Raw genomic sequence first — 17262 nt, forward strand, 5'->3', positions numbered from 1 at the left:
CTTCCCACCAGCCACAGTGCACTGAGTCCGGAGAACGGAAAAGAGTTGTCAAGATGCCACAAATATTCGACAGAACGCGAAGCAGACTAATGAGGTGTGTTTTTTCCTTACGCCAGACTGATCAGAATTTTTCATAAGTGTGATTAAAGATGTTTAGTAACCAGTTCTAGATATCCTAATAAATGGTGCGTGTACTGCACCACACATGTGGGCATACCCTGACACTGATGAGACTGGATTAGATGTCTTTAAAGGGACATTAAAACACACAGTTTGTGGCCATTGCTGCTGTGAGAAGATTCCAGTCATCAAGTTAAATGATGAGGTCTGCGAACATGGCACAACTGCAAAAACAAAGTCTGACGACTAGTTATGCACGTTGGGTGTGCATGAGTAGTGCACAGACAATGCATGCTGGCCACATTGACAGACCACCTACGCAATCCTTTTGCATAACAGTAGTTTTTGGCTCATTTGCACGATCACCATCAAAGTCAAAAACTGTGTTGTCCATTCATTAATACTGCAATGAGAGCCTTTCCAATATTTTTTATTTAAGAAATACTGTAGTTATTTGCCCCCGCGACCCTTAACAGGAATAAGCAGGTACAGAAGATGAATGAATGAATGAATGTAGTTATTGGCAAGAATTAACGAAGCTAAACATAAAATCATTGCTCAAATTATTCAAAAGTTTCAGCCTCTATGGTTGTGTATACCTTTGGATAGAATGTTTTAGATGAGCTGGTTAACCTGATCAATAATCCAATATTGACACTGTTGTTGCTCCAGTGTCTCTTCATTGATCAGTCTTTTCTCTACCTACTCAAAAACTGTAAAATCCCCTCTATCAGACCACAGTCAGAAAAGTTTAACTATCCTAAATTAGTTTCTGAAGGACAGTATTTCTTAATTAAGTACATTTGTATGTGTGTGTGTGTGTGTGTTCATCTTCTCTACCTTGCAGGAGCATATAGCACAGCGGTCAAAGCTGGGTTTCCAGTCTTCTCCGTTGCGTCTGATTCCTCCTTCCTGTGGACAGTCACCGCTGCAGCCCGGACCAGATGTACACACACAGTCGTAGCCTCCTGGGAGGTTCACACACACGCTGTCATTCCAGCAGGTGTGTGTCTGCAGACTGCACTCATCGATGTCTGGAAGAGCAAAGAGCAGGCTGTGGTGAATGCAAATCATTTGTTGTGAAAATGTAAGGAAACTATCCTATGGTCATCACACAGTATGCACTGTGTATGAATGTAGTTTTGTGTGTACGCTTCTGTCGATAGAACACAGAAAACGAGCACAAATAAACTCCAGGGAAAACCTAGACCAATAAGAAGCGGAAGGTTTAACGTAACACCAGAAAACAGGGAAATGCAGACTGCATTTTTTTATGCACATTATGAATGTTCTCCCCTCTTTCTCTTGTGCTCTTTTTTTTTCCAGCTTTGCACGAGAACAGTCCCATTAATTTGGAATTTCAAAATAGATTTGGCTCTCCAATTATTTTTTAAGAAACATGAGCAGGGTGTTGAAGCTCAATAGTTTATTTTGGTCCCAGTGAATGTTCTTATCTACATCACATTTCTGCAGCATTTAACATTCGAGAGCTGTCTTGGAGACTGCGTGGAGTGGAAATATACTCTAAGCCCAGATATAATTTTGATTAATCATAATTAATGGATTTTGATCACTTCTCTTTCCAAGGAAATTGTGACATTCTTCTTTTATTGCTGTAGTGTTGCAGAAAGCCTGTGTTTTAAAGAATATGATGCACTCCTTCCCCACATCTACACGGGGAAATGTTTATCTTTAATAATGGTTTGGTTGATAATGGTGCACATTCAACCCCCGGCCAGTATCACATGTAACAATTGTTATAATTTATGGTGTGAACAAATTAACAGTTCAGCCCTCACGTTATTCAATCATTCCTTCAAATTAATAGCTTTCAGTTATCACATCAGTAGAAGGTGAATGTACACCATGCTGTGGTCACGACTTCCCACAGATCAATAATGAAACACCCCTTCTCTGCACAGTATTACTCAAAATAAACTGTATATTTAGTGTTTCTGTTGTTAATCAAAGCATTGTGTTGTCTTTGCATCTCTTATATACACAATTTTACAGGAATGGGATTATATATTAGACTGATTCATTATAAAAGAACAACAAAAACTTATATGCATTACAATTTGTGGGAAATTAGGTCATATTTAACACCTCATACCTGTATGTACTGATTATACTTTGGATGCATACTGGCATTACAGCTTTAGTCACATCAATCGCGGCCTATTTATATTCTCTTAGTGGATTCAGCTGAATCATCAAAGCATCTGCTCTGTCAGCTTCTCTCCCTCTGCAGACCAAAAGAACCAACATGAACCGAGAGGGTGGATGGCATTTTCATCTACTTTTCTTTATCAGTGCCGCACAGGAAACGGGGTTCCAAAAGTCTGTCCCTACCTTTTATCAAGCCGTGGCATTTAACTCTCTTTATCCACGCTAAATGTGAGCTGTTCAGAGGAAAAAAACCAAAGTCCCTTCGACAGTGGCTCAGCTCTCCCCTGCCAGCACCTGCTGCCTACAGACATCGATCACACCCACACGACACTGACAGCATGCTATTGGTGTTGCACGAACAAAGTCAAAGTAGACAAACTGAAACTACATAAAAAAAAAAGAAAAAAGACACTTCTGTTTTTTTTTGTGGGTGTGACTTCGGCTCTAACATTGCTTTCCCACTGTGAGCAATGTGGTCAACAACTTAATTTAGTTTCTACTTAGCCGAATGATGTCAGAGCATTTAAAGTTTGATTTCCACACCTTCATATTCCCCTGCTGATACCATGCGGACAGCATTTCCTTCAGGCAATCCGTAATAAGGTTACACATGTCAGACTAAGCTCTGCATGATCAGACTTGTCTGAATTTAGTTTGTCACTTCAAGATTGAGTTCACACTTCTAGTTCTCTTGGTCCGGATGCAGAAACATATACATCTGGTACAAAACAAAGCAAAACGGTCCTGGTTCACAGGACCTTCGCACATGGATAACTTCACTATACTTCACACATATATATATATATGTATGCAAACACTAACAAAGATATGAGGAAAAAAAAATAAGAAGACAGCTGTTCTGACTGGAGTTGTGATGTTCGTGAACAAACCGAATCTAGTGACTGGCTCTTTAAAACTTTTTTTTTTTTTTAAGTTTGAATGATTCTGATCCAAATCTTATCCTGTCATAGTGCTTATTTTGAGGATAAAATAAGATACCCCCAGGCTGACATATTAAAAATAAATAAACATCAGACTGAGCCAGTCTTTTGAATGGCTCTTTGAAAAGAAAAGATCCACAAGATCTGGCTCCCTTCAAAGAAGCAAAAGCTCTAGTTCTGATACCAAACTTAAATGGATAATACACTGTAGCTCCCGTCCCTTAAAATCACAAATACAAGTACAGTAGTTATGTATCTGGTCCGAGCTGCATTCATGGTTCAAAATTCAAATTGCTCCAGAGTTTGTTTGTTTGTTTGGCATGCAACAAGATTTGGATGTCAGCATTCACACTTGCTCAAATGAATCACAAACCACTACCAGGGTGTGTTTTAATCGAACCAAACCATAAGTATGGACCCGCTTTCAGGTAGCTTGAGCTTATTGTTAGCGTAAGAAGTAAGAAGGCCATGAATATTGGTGAAACATGTAACAATACGCACAGCATCAGATACGCTGCAATGTTATGTGCCAGTGTTGATCTTCAAGAATAACAATGACATTTTTAATAATACAAATGATTGAAAAATTAGACTTGGAAATGTAGTATTTCTGAATAGTCATATGTCTTACTTCAAATATCTAGATAAATCCTTTAACAAATCAAATTTTCTATCCTCACGAGGGATGAACATCATAGCTGTACAAAGGAAGGACAGCTTAGCTTCAGACATGTCTCTAATAACAGCAGGACATAAAGGAGGACACGTTTTAGACTGGAAAAATTGCAACTAAAACGTTGACTGCCATGCAGGTAAATGAAGTCTGACCACAACAGTCACAACAATTCACTGTGACACTGCTGAATATGCACTCCAATTGATCGTAGCATCAAGTCTGCTGGGTACGGAGAGGGCAAAACAGCTCAACTGAGAATTTATTGTGCCAGCGACAGACTATTTGCATACGCTAAATGAATTCCCCATCAGCCAGTCAGACATACAGTAACTCTGCTGGTGGAGGATTAATGCTCTTCATGCTACATTCACCACATTCAGCCACAAGCTGCTGTTCACAGATGAAGCATGCTCCTACATGCAGGCTGTGAAAGACAGTGTAACAACCAAACACAAAAGCCCTTTGGAGAAACGAGCTGAGCACAGTCAACCATGTGCAGAACTTCGACTTGCACCTACATGTGCCGTTGCCGATAGACATGAAAACACTAATCCTGTCTAAGACAACACACATTCAAACAGACAGAGGCACGAAGAACAACTAAATCCCCCAGACAGATGTTGATAATTACATCAGAAAGCTCAGTATTTGAGTATTTAAATTATATTTCTTTGGTGTGTCTCCAGGCAGCCCATATTGAAAGGTCATGTACACCAGGAGGAGGAGGAGGAGGAGAGAAAATGATGTACGAATCCTGACTTGCAGGGAGACAGTGGGAGTTTATGGCGTATTATCCTCATCTTTGTTCACAATCTGTTTATTAAAGCCACCTGTCTCCCCCCCAAAGCATTAGGCATAATAAACGTGTTTTGAGATGCAGCCTGTGCAGCTTTCCGTCAAAGCCATAAAGCAAGAGAACTGCCGCTACCAGCTGCTCCTGTCCTCACCACAACAATAAGCTGTGCAGCACAATGCAGTGTAATACAATGCAATGGAATGTATTGCTGCATGGTGTAGTCAGCCCAACCAACGGCGCTGCCATGAAGCACAACTTTGAACACAATGAAATTAACGCAGGTTATTGAGGCAGCTAAATAAAACACACTGCAACACTTGTGTGTTACAATATGCCATGTAACACAGTGTAACACGCAGACAAGTAATCACAATTCAGTCCAACACATACTGCATGCACACTGCAGAGCACAAAAAAAGTACAAAAATAACAAATAATGCAATGAAGCTTAAAAAAACATTCAACTGATAAATTGCAAGGCATTTTATTAATAAATGGGCCTGAACCCCTACATGGAATATGATCTCTTGTTTATTTCTGGGAACATGCCTCTTTTTAGCGACTGGAGGAAATCTACAGACAGAATAGATAAATATGGCCAGTATTTTTTTTATTATTATTATTATTATTAATTATTTTTTCTTTTCTTTTAAATTATATTTTAAACTAAAAGCGGTTTATTGTCTGCTTTAGATTTACCATCACTCAGCCGCTCTGAGGGACAGCCAACAGGAGCTACGCTAACAGGAGCTACTCTAGGTCGATCCGCATCGGCTACAGGGCAATGGCTAGCTACTGGTTTGTTTTCCATGGTGCGGAGCATAGAAAGTATAAAGATGGACAGTGGAACAGCTCCTCAAAAGTGAAGCCAAAGCAAGTAGAGCCCCACCTGGTGGCTGGCTGCAGTATAGGCCATGGGCTCCACCTCCTCCATGTTAGTGGATGGGACTTGGGCCGAACTGAAATACATGTCGAATATTTTTTTCAAGGATGGTTTCATTCTTTTTGGACAAGTTCTTTAGTTAGTTATTTGATGCTACAGAAACAGTGTGTTACATAATGGTGATCACCAGTTTCCATGCCAACCACTCTGTAAAGCAGTAGTACAGTGTATAATCCAGCATTTCTTTGTAACTGGTTGAGGTAGAGCAGAGCATAGTATTAATTAAATGAAAACGCGAGTGAGTCTGGCGGAAGTGCGGTCGCGTCATCAAAGAGTGGTTGGCTCCACTCTCGGACTGTACTGCGCAGACTCTGGCTGAAAACTTGCGAGATAGCGTATCCCTTGCAAAATAGCCTCAGTTTGGCTAATACAAGGAAGTGGGGACACATTGTGCATATTTATACAATCTATGGTGAAGTGCTGTGCTTCCAATTCAGAGAGCCTCGCCTCCAATGCTACAAATAAACTACACTTATTACACGTACCATAATTGTTAAAGGAGGCAGAAGTGTAACTAAACATGTGACACAATGTGCAGGAGAGAGAATGAGAGAAGCAGAGGGAGACAGGGTGGCCATGGCTAACCGCTAAGGCTAACAGACCAAAGTAAGATTAACAAGGAGCTATGGAGGGCAAGTGGTTGAGTAAAATGTGTGTAAGAATTCACCGCTATACACAGTATGGTACGTTTTTGTAATTTCAAATAAGCTAAAACAATCCGCAAGCAGCGACACTGCTCGGTGCAGAAACAGGAAGTGAGGCAACACGCTTGCTCACGTGACGATGGGTGCCCATTTCTATAATATAAAGGCTTGGGCAACTGCTACTGACTATGCAGCTTATCTCTACATATTTTCTAGATATGATATATATATAAAAAAAAAAGACTATGTGAGCATGTGTGATACTTGATAAACAGCCTTATCATGCCCAGACTGGGAATGCTTCACAGATAAAAGACTCTTTCAACTTCATGTGTCACGCAGCAGGATGCGCCGAGAGCAGTAGAGACAGCCGCTCCACGTGCCAAACACAATTTAGCACCAACGTTGCAACAAACCACTCCTAATTGTTCATTAGAAAAAACAACAATCCTTTAAGCCCTTTCCACGAGGCACACTTCCAGTAACAATGAATAATTACCCGGTTGGCTGTTGAGTATTGACAGCGCATTATAGTTTTTAAAGAAGATGAACGTGATGCTTTATGTACACTTTCATCTTCTTCAAGACTTTCTGCTTTCTTAAAATGTTATCGTCTTCTCTCACACTTACTTTTGTCACTTGTGCTACTTAAATGCTACTTCCTGCATGGCCTTCACATACTCTTTGCTAACACGCAGACAGTGCCGCTGCTCTCTGCTCTGAGCCAGCTTTCTCATTACAAAATGCTGTTTTATGTTTGGTTGACTCACAAGAGGCTGTTGGAGGGATATTGTGGAGGAAAAAAAAAAAATCCTGTTAAATTGTCATTCGTACTTATTTCCCCTGCTGGCTTCCAGCCTAATGCTGTGTGTGCCTGCAGTTCGGGGAGAAAAGGTGGCACTTACACACACATTTACACATTAAACTGTGACATTTGTATTTACGCCATGATGTCTAGAACACAAGTGCATTCGCTAATCACACTATATATATGTCGGGTTTCAAGTCATTAATGTGTTTATGACTCTTTTACTCGTTTTCTGCGATATGAGTTACTTGTTAATTGCTTATATGAATCATTTGGATTGGATATGTTTTTATTAGAAATGCAAGACAACTCAAGTGAAAGTCTATCCTCTGGGAGTTTTATTTTTATTTTGTATAATAATGGAGGGAATGAAAACTGCTGAAATACTACAAACTTGGCAAAGAGGGGGTTAAGTTGGTGTATCACTGATATGTTTACACGGACGTAGACTATCGTGATTATGATCAGGTTTTTGTGTTTTTAAAGGTTAACGTCATATCCTGATTTTAGAAACTCGTATAAGCTCTAAATGCTGACATATTGGGCTACATAACGCTTAAACGCTTAAATACATAAATTAGAGCAATTCAGGTCACGGTGGAAACATAATTACATGACCATCAAAATCAAAGAAGTGGATCTGAGCTACAACAGAAGATGCTGAGCCTCCACGGGAGACACATCAGATCCTTTTAAAGTTGCTTAACTAATGCTAGCATGCACCTCAGTATTTTTCATTCATTCAACGCTGGTTTGAGTTGTAAACATCACAGGCCCCGGGCAGACAATAATCAGTAAACCAGGACAAGCCTCATAACCTTGATAGTGGTGCACATGTAAACACAATCACTAAAGGCGATAAAGTGCACTGAGAACAGGCTGAATGAATAAATCATGTACATCGTGTACGTGACTTAAGCATTACTACAGAGGTGATGGATGGTCGCCGGCCAAATATTGAATGTCAAAACAAAACAGACTGTATAAGAATTAATAAAACATAAATGCTACAACCTTGTTCAGTTTTGACCTTGTACCTTTTGAATTAAATTCATTTTATTGCAAATTCTTCTGCAATGGTGTTTTCTTGTTGAACCAATTCTTAATATATACAGTAGATAACATATTATATATTCATTAGCAATTTATTTGTGCTGAATTTGGACTGAAAACTTTGTCTTTTGTTATACAACCACTGAAATTAGCCACAATCAGACATATTTAGAACCTGCAGAAAACGTCTCTGAGGAAAAAAATGATCAAGTATTCAACACTTACAGTTTAAAAGATGGGTCTAAAACGTTCGTAGCCTTCTCCTTAGTGGCAGATGGAAGCCAGAGTCAACTTGGAATCATCTGTACGTTTGGAAATGACGCTTCCCCACCCCATCACCCTCATGGGAGAAAGTCACAGGCTTTCACAGACATATTTACACTCTATAGGGTTGTATATTTTGGTAGATTTATTTTATTTTTTTTAGAAAAATACCACTCAGGGTGATCATAGCTTGCTAAAAACATCCAAAGCTGTGCAGCACTTTTATCGCTAACGTTTTCTTTAGCTTTGTGTTTGTAGAATTAAAGCTTCTTACATAAATACTGAGATACTGGACTTTCTCAGTGCACGCCCACAGCAGGCGAGACTTTCCCACACCTCAACAACCCTAACCCTCCGCGTGGGAGCACCTCAGGGTTGTGTGCTCAGTCCTCTCCTCTATGCCCTGTACACCCATGACTACATGCCTCTCCACCCCTCAAACAGAATCATCAAATTCACAGATGACACAACAGTGGTGGGGCTAATCTCAAAAGGCAACGAGGTCACCTATAGAGATGAGGTATACAATCTTACTCAGTGATGTGAGCATAACAACCTTTCTCTGAACATTAATAAAACTGAAGAAATAATCATTGATTTCAGGCATCAAAAAGGGGAGCTCGGGCCGCTGGAAATAGAGGATGTGGTGGAGAGGGTGCCTAGTATTAAATTTCTGGGAGTCAACATCTGGATCTTAAATGGACTATGAACTCTACTGCTACCGTCAAGAAGGCTCAACAGAGACTTTAATTCCTCAGAACATTGAGGAAGGCCCATCTGCCCAGAAAGTGGTAGTAGAAAACATTTTAACATACTGTATAACCGTCTGGTTGGACCTGTTCAGTAGCTGACAAAACAACTTTCCAGAGGGTAATAAAAACTGCACCAGGTGGGGCATCATTGGTATCCCACTACCACCTCTGGAGGACATTTACCAATCCAGATGCCGCAGCAGGGCCTGTAACATTGAAAAAGACATCACACATCCTTTCCATCATCTATTACTACCCTCTGGAAGACGGTACAGGTCACTTGGACTCAAAAACAGATTGTATCCAACAGCCATCATTGCACTGAACTCCCGCCTACTCAACCCCCTCAAAATCATCTTCAATGTCACGTTAGACTGAGCACTTTATATTTATAATGAGTGAGTGGGTGTGTGCACGGGTGAGGCAGGAAGTGTAAGGGTTTGTGGATGCAGAACGTATATATGGGCTCGGGGAAGGTGGGCGGGGTGCAATTTATATTACTGTTTCTGGCTTTTGCGTCTTCTAAGGAGAGCCATCGTAACTTCATTGTATGTCGACATGCAATGACAATAAAAGCATTCTGATTCTGGTAACACGTGGATTCAGCCGACACCTTGTCTGCCTGAAGGCTCAGCTCTGTAGTTTTGTGCAAAAGACTTGACTCTGAACCCAGTTAAATTCATCACCACGCAGTCACGCTTGGAAGAGGATTATTAATAGAAAGCCATTAATTATATTTGCAGTAGAGTTTGTGATGCCCTACAGGTGGCTGTGAATTAAAAGACTTAAATTGCTAATTGGACAAGGGACAAAACACAAGTCTTACTTTTACAGAGAATTAGAAATTACGACGGTAAAACTTTTGTGATGAGTGTGAGCTGGTGACTGCCTTGAACAATGTTCTGCATGGTGATAATGTCTGGAAATGTGATACGAAGCTGAGTAAAGCCTGACATTTACGGTACATCTGTCTTATCACTTTCATTATGAACAGAGTGTAAGTGAAACCATTTTCTGGCGGAATCTGCTGAAATCCTGCCGCTGTGTTCCAAGTAAATAAATCAAAGCAGATTGCTGAAGTTGCATTTTGATTTAAAGGTTAAGCGAAGGCAAAAGCGTCTCACTCAGTCAAGCGTTTGCCGCATCCATTACAACTTTAAAACAGTGCGGAGGCAAAAATAAAAGCTGTGCCTTGGATTTTGTTGAGAAATATTTGGATATTTGAAGTTCCTGCTCCAATCCAGGTAGAAGGTCATGCGTGATATGCTAAGCAAATGTCACAGGACACAACTTCCTCCTCAGATTACCTGTCATGTGTTAATGTGAAACATTCAACACAGCATATTTTTAGATTTAAATAAAGCTAGATCTAAGGTTCTTAGTCATCCAGGTCATGGTATATCCCACGTTAAAGAAAGGCAACTGGGCTTGTAGAGTTTCTTAAAGATGTTTCGCTACTCATCCGAGTAGCTTCTTCAGTTCTAAAGGTGGGGAGCTGAAGTTTAAATAGAAACATCTGTGGGTGTAGCCTATCAAAAACTTGAACACCATTCATTAGAGAAAGAGGACAGGAACAAACAGTCCCCCCTCAACAACAGGTAAGTATCTGGCCATTAACAGACAATAGTCAAGCAAGTTTATGATAGGCTACATCCAAAGATATTCCTGTTTAAACCTCAACTCCAGTCCTTTAGAACTGAAGAAGCTACTGGGATGAGTGACGAAACATCTTCAAAAAACTCTATAAGTCCAGTTCCCTTTCTTTAATGTTTTTGGATAGATTTATGCTTCTGTCTCAGAGCTTTACCGTGCACCGTCACAGCAAAGTAACTATATGTTGCATCCAAAACAACTGGACTTGGTCCTAATACATTTCCTTCCGTGATTCCCAGTGAGCAGGCAAGGAAGCCATAGGCTTCTTTCCTCTTTTATGCATTGTAGGGATTTCAATAAAAGTAAAGTTTGTTAAATATCTATTAGCTCGCAATCTGACTTGACCCCCCTGCTCCAATTGCATTTGTTGGAAGTAGACAGAGAAACTCAACACATTTTACTGGCCGCCTACCAGTGTTAGAGCAACGTAATTACAGAATGATATGAATTCAACAGTGTGAGCCTCTCACTCAGGCAACAACACAGCTCTGCATGGAGCCGTTGCAGAAGTATAAAACAAGCTTTAGGAGGGCTTTGAGGAAAAACATCAGGACTTCTGATCTAACCGGTTGTTGCATAAACTAGTTGCATAAAATGTGCATTATTCATGACCACCTACTCCGATTGGCTGGATGTATGGTCCCAGTTTCACTTCTAGCTAGTTACAATGCAGCTGAAGAAGTAAGAACATATTGAAAACAGCTTGGAGTCTTATTCTGAATGGTTTCACAGTTGAGACTTCAACAGGATGGTTTTGAATGGTTAGAGTGTGTTTAACAAAGTATCTTATCACCTTAGTTGTAGGACCACTTACCGATAATAGAAGCAAGATTGTCTTCAAACATGAATTTCAGCCATTCCTATTTGCAGAATTGTTTGTCGTATTGCAAATTCAGAAGCTGGTCCTCTGCTAAAGATTTCCAGAATATTTGGTCTGACTTCCTGGTGTGGAGAAACAACTGTTACTGCCTCAAAATGTCTAATTCTTGAGGTGGAAGCTTCAAAATGTCAACTATTATCGAAGGACTAAGTAGATATTTAGTAGTGTTTGAGGTATCTCACTGTCACCCTATAATCCAATTCCTAATTGTTCTTCTTTTCACAATCCCAGCACTTGGCAAGTGTGAGAAGCACAAGAACTTCACAGCTTCCGACAGAATAGCAACACAAATATTTGCATGTGGGAATGAAAACTGTAGCATTTACTGGATATTTTTAGTACTTATTTTGGCTCTATAACATGCTTACTGTGACCCACTCTACTGGTGAACTGTCAAGATGATGGTATGATACAAGAGGAGAGAAAATCACAGCAGTTGCAGATACTATATGTGGCCCGTTCAGTGCAGGAGACATACTTAAATATTGCAAATGTATTAATATAGTTGTTCCCTGTGTAAAAACGTGGTTATCTACTGAAACAGCAGAGGAAAAGCAAGTTAAAAAGTGATTTAACAGATAGGACCACCGCTGTACTTTCCTGCCCCATCAACACTATGTTTTAACACAGGAAACACATCTGCAGACATCCCTGGTCTCTGCCCGTCTTTAACACTGCCTTTCTCTCTGCCTCTGTAGGCTAACACACGGGAGACAGCACGGGAGACGAGCAAACATCTAATAGCGGCACATGGCTGACATGAACTTCCTCGTGAATACCTCATTAGGAGTTATGTGTGGGTTTCACATCGTGTGCATGGATCTCAGGCTTTGAAGGTGTGAAGACCTCTGATTAGCCTCCTTGTATGCCTCTTTGAGGGCATGTTAGAGCATACACACATACATTATGCCGCACTCTGTGCTGATGCCTAATTTTGATTTTCAGAGGATAAATGAGACAATTAAGCAATCACATAGGAGACCAGGGATAAAGGAGAGTTGAAGAGGAAGCCAGGCGGTGACAGTATTCAGAATTCTTCCAATAATTGGACACCAGAAGAGAGCCGAGGAAAAGGTCTATAGTTGCTAGGCGGTGGGCGCACAGAGGCCGAGGAGCTGGTATTTCCAGCAGTGATAAGGATGCTTTCAGTTCAGTGTATGCTCACCAATGCAGGAGCTCCCATCGAGCAGGTAGGAGCCATTGTCATGGAAACCACTTCTGCATTCACAGTGGTACCAGCCGGGCAGGTTGACACAGCGGGAGTGGTTGTGGCACTCAATCAGGCCCTCTGCACACTCGTCGATATCTGAGGACACAGACACATACAACAACAGACAAAATTATTTCCTGGCAACAAACATGAACCTAAAACCGTAGCTCATTCGTGTTATGTGATGTTCTGCCTGTACTTTGATCTGTGCTAGTTGCAACAGTGGAGGTTCATGCAATCAGAACAAACCTGCGTCGCAACAGCAGAGCTGGGTCAGAGCTGTTGCCCGCATTAGACAGCCAACATCACTGCAGCCTGCCACAGCAGGGATCAACGTCTTTTAGAACTCACACCATTTGGAAACAGAGTTGTTTTCTATTGTGCATTTTCAATTCCTTCTCCTTGCTCACTTTTGCTTTGTCTCTGGTGTACAGCTTGCATACACATGCCCAGCCCAGAGGTCTAAGGTCTCCGCGCCTTCCTCAGGAGAGTAAAGCTCTCTCATCCATAATGTATGGGGTGAGCGCTGCTGCTCACATGCAGCTCTCTGACTTCTGGCTGCCACACTCAAATTGTGCACGCACCTTGGTAAAAGTGTGACCTTCAGTCACACCTCTAATCACCTAAACACAAGCTACAGCAACGGGTGGAAGGCAGTGAGGAAACTGCTCATTAACATTCTATGTATCTCATATTGGACAGAGTTTTACAAGTGCATGACTGTGGAGTATCGATTTTTTTTTTTTCTGGATTCTGCAGACTGCCTATTGGATTGGTATCGGCTAAAACAAAAGTGAATCAAACTATTTTCTTTGTGGCAAGCTGGGCTCCACATGAGATTCAAAATGTATTTGTAGTTAGCAGTTCATGAGAGTTGGATAGGTCAAATCACTTCAGGTCACACGAATAATTCAGTCTTATAAAAGTTAGAAGTATGAACCAGGATCAACTACCTTGTGAAAAATAACGTGCGCCAAATTTTGAGGCCTTCAGATGGTATTTCAGTCATGTTTCAGACAAAATTAACAGGCAGGACTCTGAATGTGCAATTACCCAGTGTTAAAAGACGTCAGGATTTTGATTAAGACTACCTGAAACTACCCCTGACAAAGCTCCACCCAAAGTTGAGCCTTCTTGTAAGTTCACTGCTTCACAAATTGCTAATTTCTGACGCTGGTTTACTGTATTAAGTTGTGAAATATGCACAGAATCTCGCCTGGAGTTACTTATGTACCTTTAATTTACACGTACTGTGATTAGCTGGGGGGGCTGGTGGAAGGCTATTTATAGAGATTGGTGCATGTTTTTATTATCAGTGTGGCCTGTGATTCTGAGCTGAATGCATTTTCTACTTCTTGTGTGAATTCATACTCGACTTTCATGAAACCAGACAGCCACCTGATCTGTCGAAGGTGCCTGAGGCTGTTATGATAATATCGGTCTCCTTAACAAACAGGCATAACTCTTACAATTCATTAGAAAATAAGAAGAAAAGAGCAAACTGTTTTTTGAGAAGTATGAGAATATTAGTCAAAGAGGGCACACATTTAGTTACATTAAGAAAGGCAGTGATATAACAGATTCCATCGTATTGGGGGTAATGGGTGTGAAATAACATTTTATGTTTTATCATGAATAATTGTTGCTGTTTATGCCCTGTTTTCAAAGTCAGTTGGTGCCATGGCCCTGTCTAAAGAACACAATCGCACACTTATATTTATCTGTGTACAAGTACAAGGGAGACTTGGGCTGAGCCGTTTAGCGGTGTGTGTTGCAGCTGTGCAGTTGGCCTGGCGCACTATAGGTAATAAGATGTGACAGCTGCCAGGAGGGTTGCTCTCTGTCAGCCTCTCAGGTCAAAGATTCGGTCAGAGTTGCACCAAAAGATTCCCCTCTCTGACATCCCACTGAAGCATCCTGAGATTAGAGGTGGCGGTCGGCTGAGAGCAGCTAACCCCTTCGACAAAAGAGCAGCTCTGCGCGGGTGCACCAGGGGTCATGCTGTACGTGCATGTGCTTGGGCTGGTGCATGCAAAAGATGCAATGACTCAATCCTGCAGGCATTAGATCCCAGAACAACACTGGCCTCAAAACACTGACCTCGGTTCATAGGATTTATTTCTACACTTCTGATTTAATGGTGTTAAAAAAACAAAAGTTGTCCAACCGTGGTCCCGATTTAATCACACGAACATTTTTACATTGAGGAAACAGTATTCAGATGCATTAAACCGAAGCTGTTGACCTCTTCACACTCAAGTCGACACACTGCAATGAATGTGTTTTCTTTTGCATCTCTGCTGCACAAATACAATAAATAAAAGAATTGGCTTAAAAGAATCCTCCTAGATTCAGGTGCCCACACCAGCAACAAGGGCACGATCCTGTTTGCTACCTAGGTAACATTTATCTTCTTTAATACTTAAGCTGAAACTACTTTGCTTGTTAGAATGCATTGAGCGTATGCCCAGTTTGGTATTCTAGCAACGCGTCCGTCCTTTCACTGATATTTTCAGAATAACAAAATCACCACACAAGCAGCGGTATTAAAATATATCTAGCTCTGCCTATTCAAAAAATGTCCTTGAGATCAACGACTCTTTTGTAAGAGAGACCTGAGAACAAATCACAAGAATTTCCTTCGCTCTAAACAACCTTTACACGCAGGCGCTCTTTTAATTAAACCAAACAGTTAACAGTGGAATTAAAGGGACCGTTGGGCCTCTGTGAAAGCACTGGAAAAGAGAAGTGAACGAGATAAAAAGTGTAACTTGGGTCTGATCAAATAAGACATGGAGTTGACTTTGTCGATGTTTGACATTGCAGTCTCTTAGCTTCAAATCCATGCGGTGAAGGAGTTCGAAAACATAAGGCTGGGAGGGAGAAATGTTTACTGCATCTTGAAATAAAAAAAAATAAAAAAAAAAGCAGGAATGAATACACTTGGAAAATAATCAAGTTGCCTTTTCATGATATATTAATTTATGGTTGCAAATCTGTTGGAGATCTGTGCAAACAGTGAGACAGTCAAGTGTCTTCATTTAACCCCGAGAAAGAGCGCAGCAGTCATCAGTCATCAGTCACTATGGCTGCACAGAGAAGGCTGGCATCTGACAGATGCTCTAATACACTATTCATCACTTTATACAGAAAGCAGTGCCACTAATGAACCCTCGATATACTGCATGTCGCAAAAAATCTTGCTGTCACAGTAAAATATTGTTGAGTGTTTAGTGCAAATCACGATCATGGGATGATGATTGTTTGCCATCTGAAGACGCATTTAGCTTAAACTTGTTGACATGCATCCTCCACATTCTGCACCTTCTGTGGACTTATGCAAAACGCTGTCAAGCAAACAAGTAAACATGTTTATGTTCCTTTTAAAGAAAATCAATAGTGCACAGACTGAACATGTAGGTTTATAAGTAACAGGCAACAGAGCTGTCTCAGACAGCAATTCTCTATTCCTGGAATTTATGAAAAGTAACGCATTTTTCCCACTGCTGCTACAAAATGTTAACACTCAAACTGCGAGTGGTATGAGGTGTAGCGTTTTTTTCTTTCATCTTCTGATAGAGATGCTCAGAATTCCTGTCTTCATCTTCATCTTCTCTACCGCTTGTCCTGTGAAGGGCCATGGGGGGGCTGGAGCCTATCCCTGCTGTCACTGGGCTAGAGGCGGGGTACACCCTGGACAGGTAGCCAGTCTATCGCGGGGCTAACACAGAGAGACAGACAACTACACTCACACCTACAGCCAATTTAGCATCACCACTTAACCTAACGAGCATGTCCTTGGCCGGTGGGAGGAAGCCGGAGTACCCGGAGAGAACCCACGCAGACACAGGGAGAACATGCAAACTCCACGCATGAAGGCCCCAGTCGGCCGATGGATTGGAACCCGAACCTTCTTGCTGTGAGGCATCAATGCTAACCAAATTCCTGTCTACATAAAAAAAAAAAAAAAAACTCATTGTTTAATCTTTCTCTGTATTTTATCTCCCTTTTTTTCCTTTTTTACCACATTTAATTTTGTGATTATGGGGACGGTGACACGCCACAGCACCGAATTTGATGCAATCCCTCTCTGATAACATTGCTGGCAGGAGAAGTGATGGCATGTAAGAAAATGTGGATCAGCAATTTCTTCAAAGATTTCCCTTTGTATGCACTTAGAGTTGAACAATGAACTGACATGGAAAATAAAGCCACTGCTCGTCTAGGTACCACATAATTTACATTGGTTTGAAGTTATGCTACAGTATTGTCAGTGCCAAGCACAATGAGAGTAGGGATTTTCAACAACGTGAACGCTTCTATGAGAGTCAGTCCTTTTGCGTCGGCGTATGC

At 41.0% G+C, this 17262-nt stretch overlaps 1 protein-coding gene across 1 annotated transcript in view; it reads right to left on the minus strand.

The window, feature by feature from the left end:
• The window catches only part of LOC311486181 (protein kinase C-binding protein NELL1-like), a 235340-nt gene that overhangs the window by 6303 nt on the left and 211775 nt on the right, over window positions 1-17262 (minus strand). The window contains exons 16-17 of the mRNA XM_084541953.1: window positions 12865-13005; window positions 961-1154 (exon numbers count right to left, since the gene is read on the minus strand). Coding sequence (XP_084398079.1) covers window positions 961-1154; window positions 12865-13005 — 335 coding nt within the window. The remainder of the gene's footprint in view (window positions 1-960; window positions 1155-12864; window positions 13006-17262) is intronic.

This window comes from Chelon labrosus (assembly GCF_963514085.1).
Source record: "Chelon labrosus genome assembly, chromosome: 3".
In the NCBI taxonomy this organism is placed as follows: domain Eukaryota; kingdom Metazoa; phylum Chordata; class Actinopteri; order Mugiliformes; family Mugilidae; genus Chelon; species Chelon labrosus.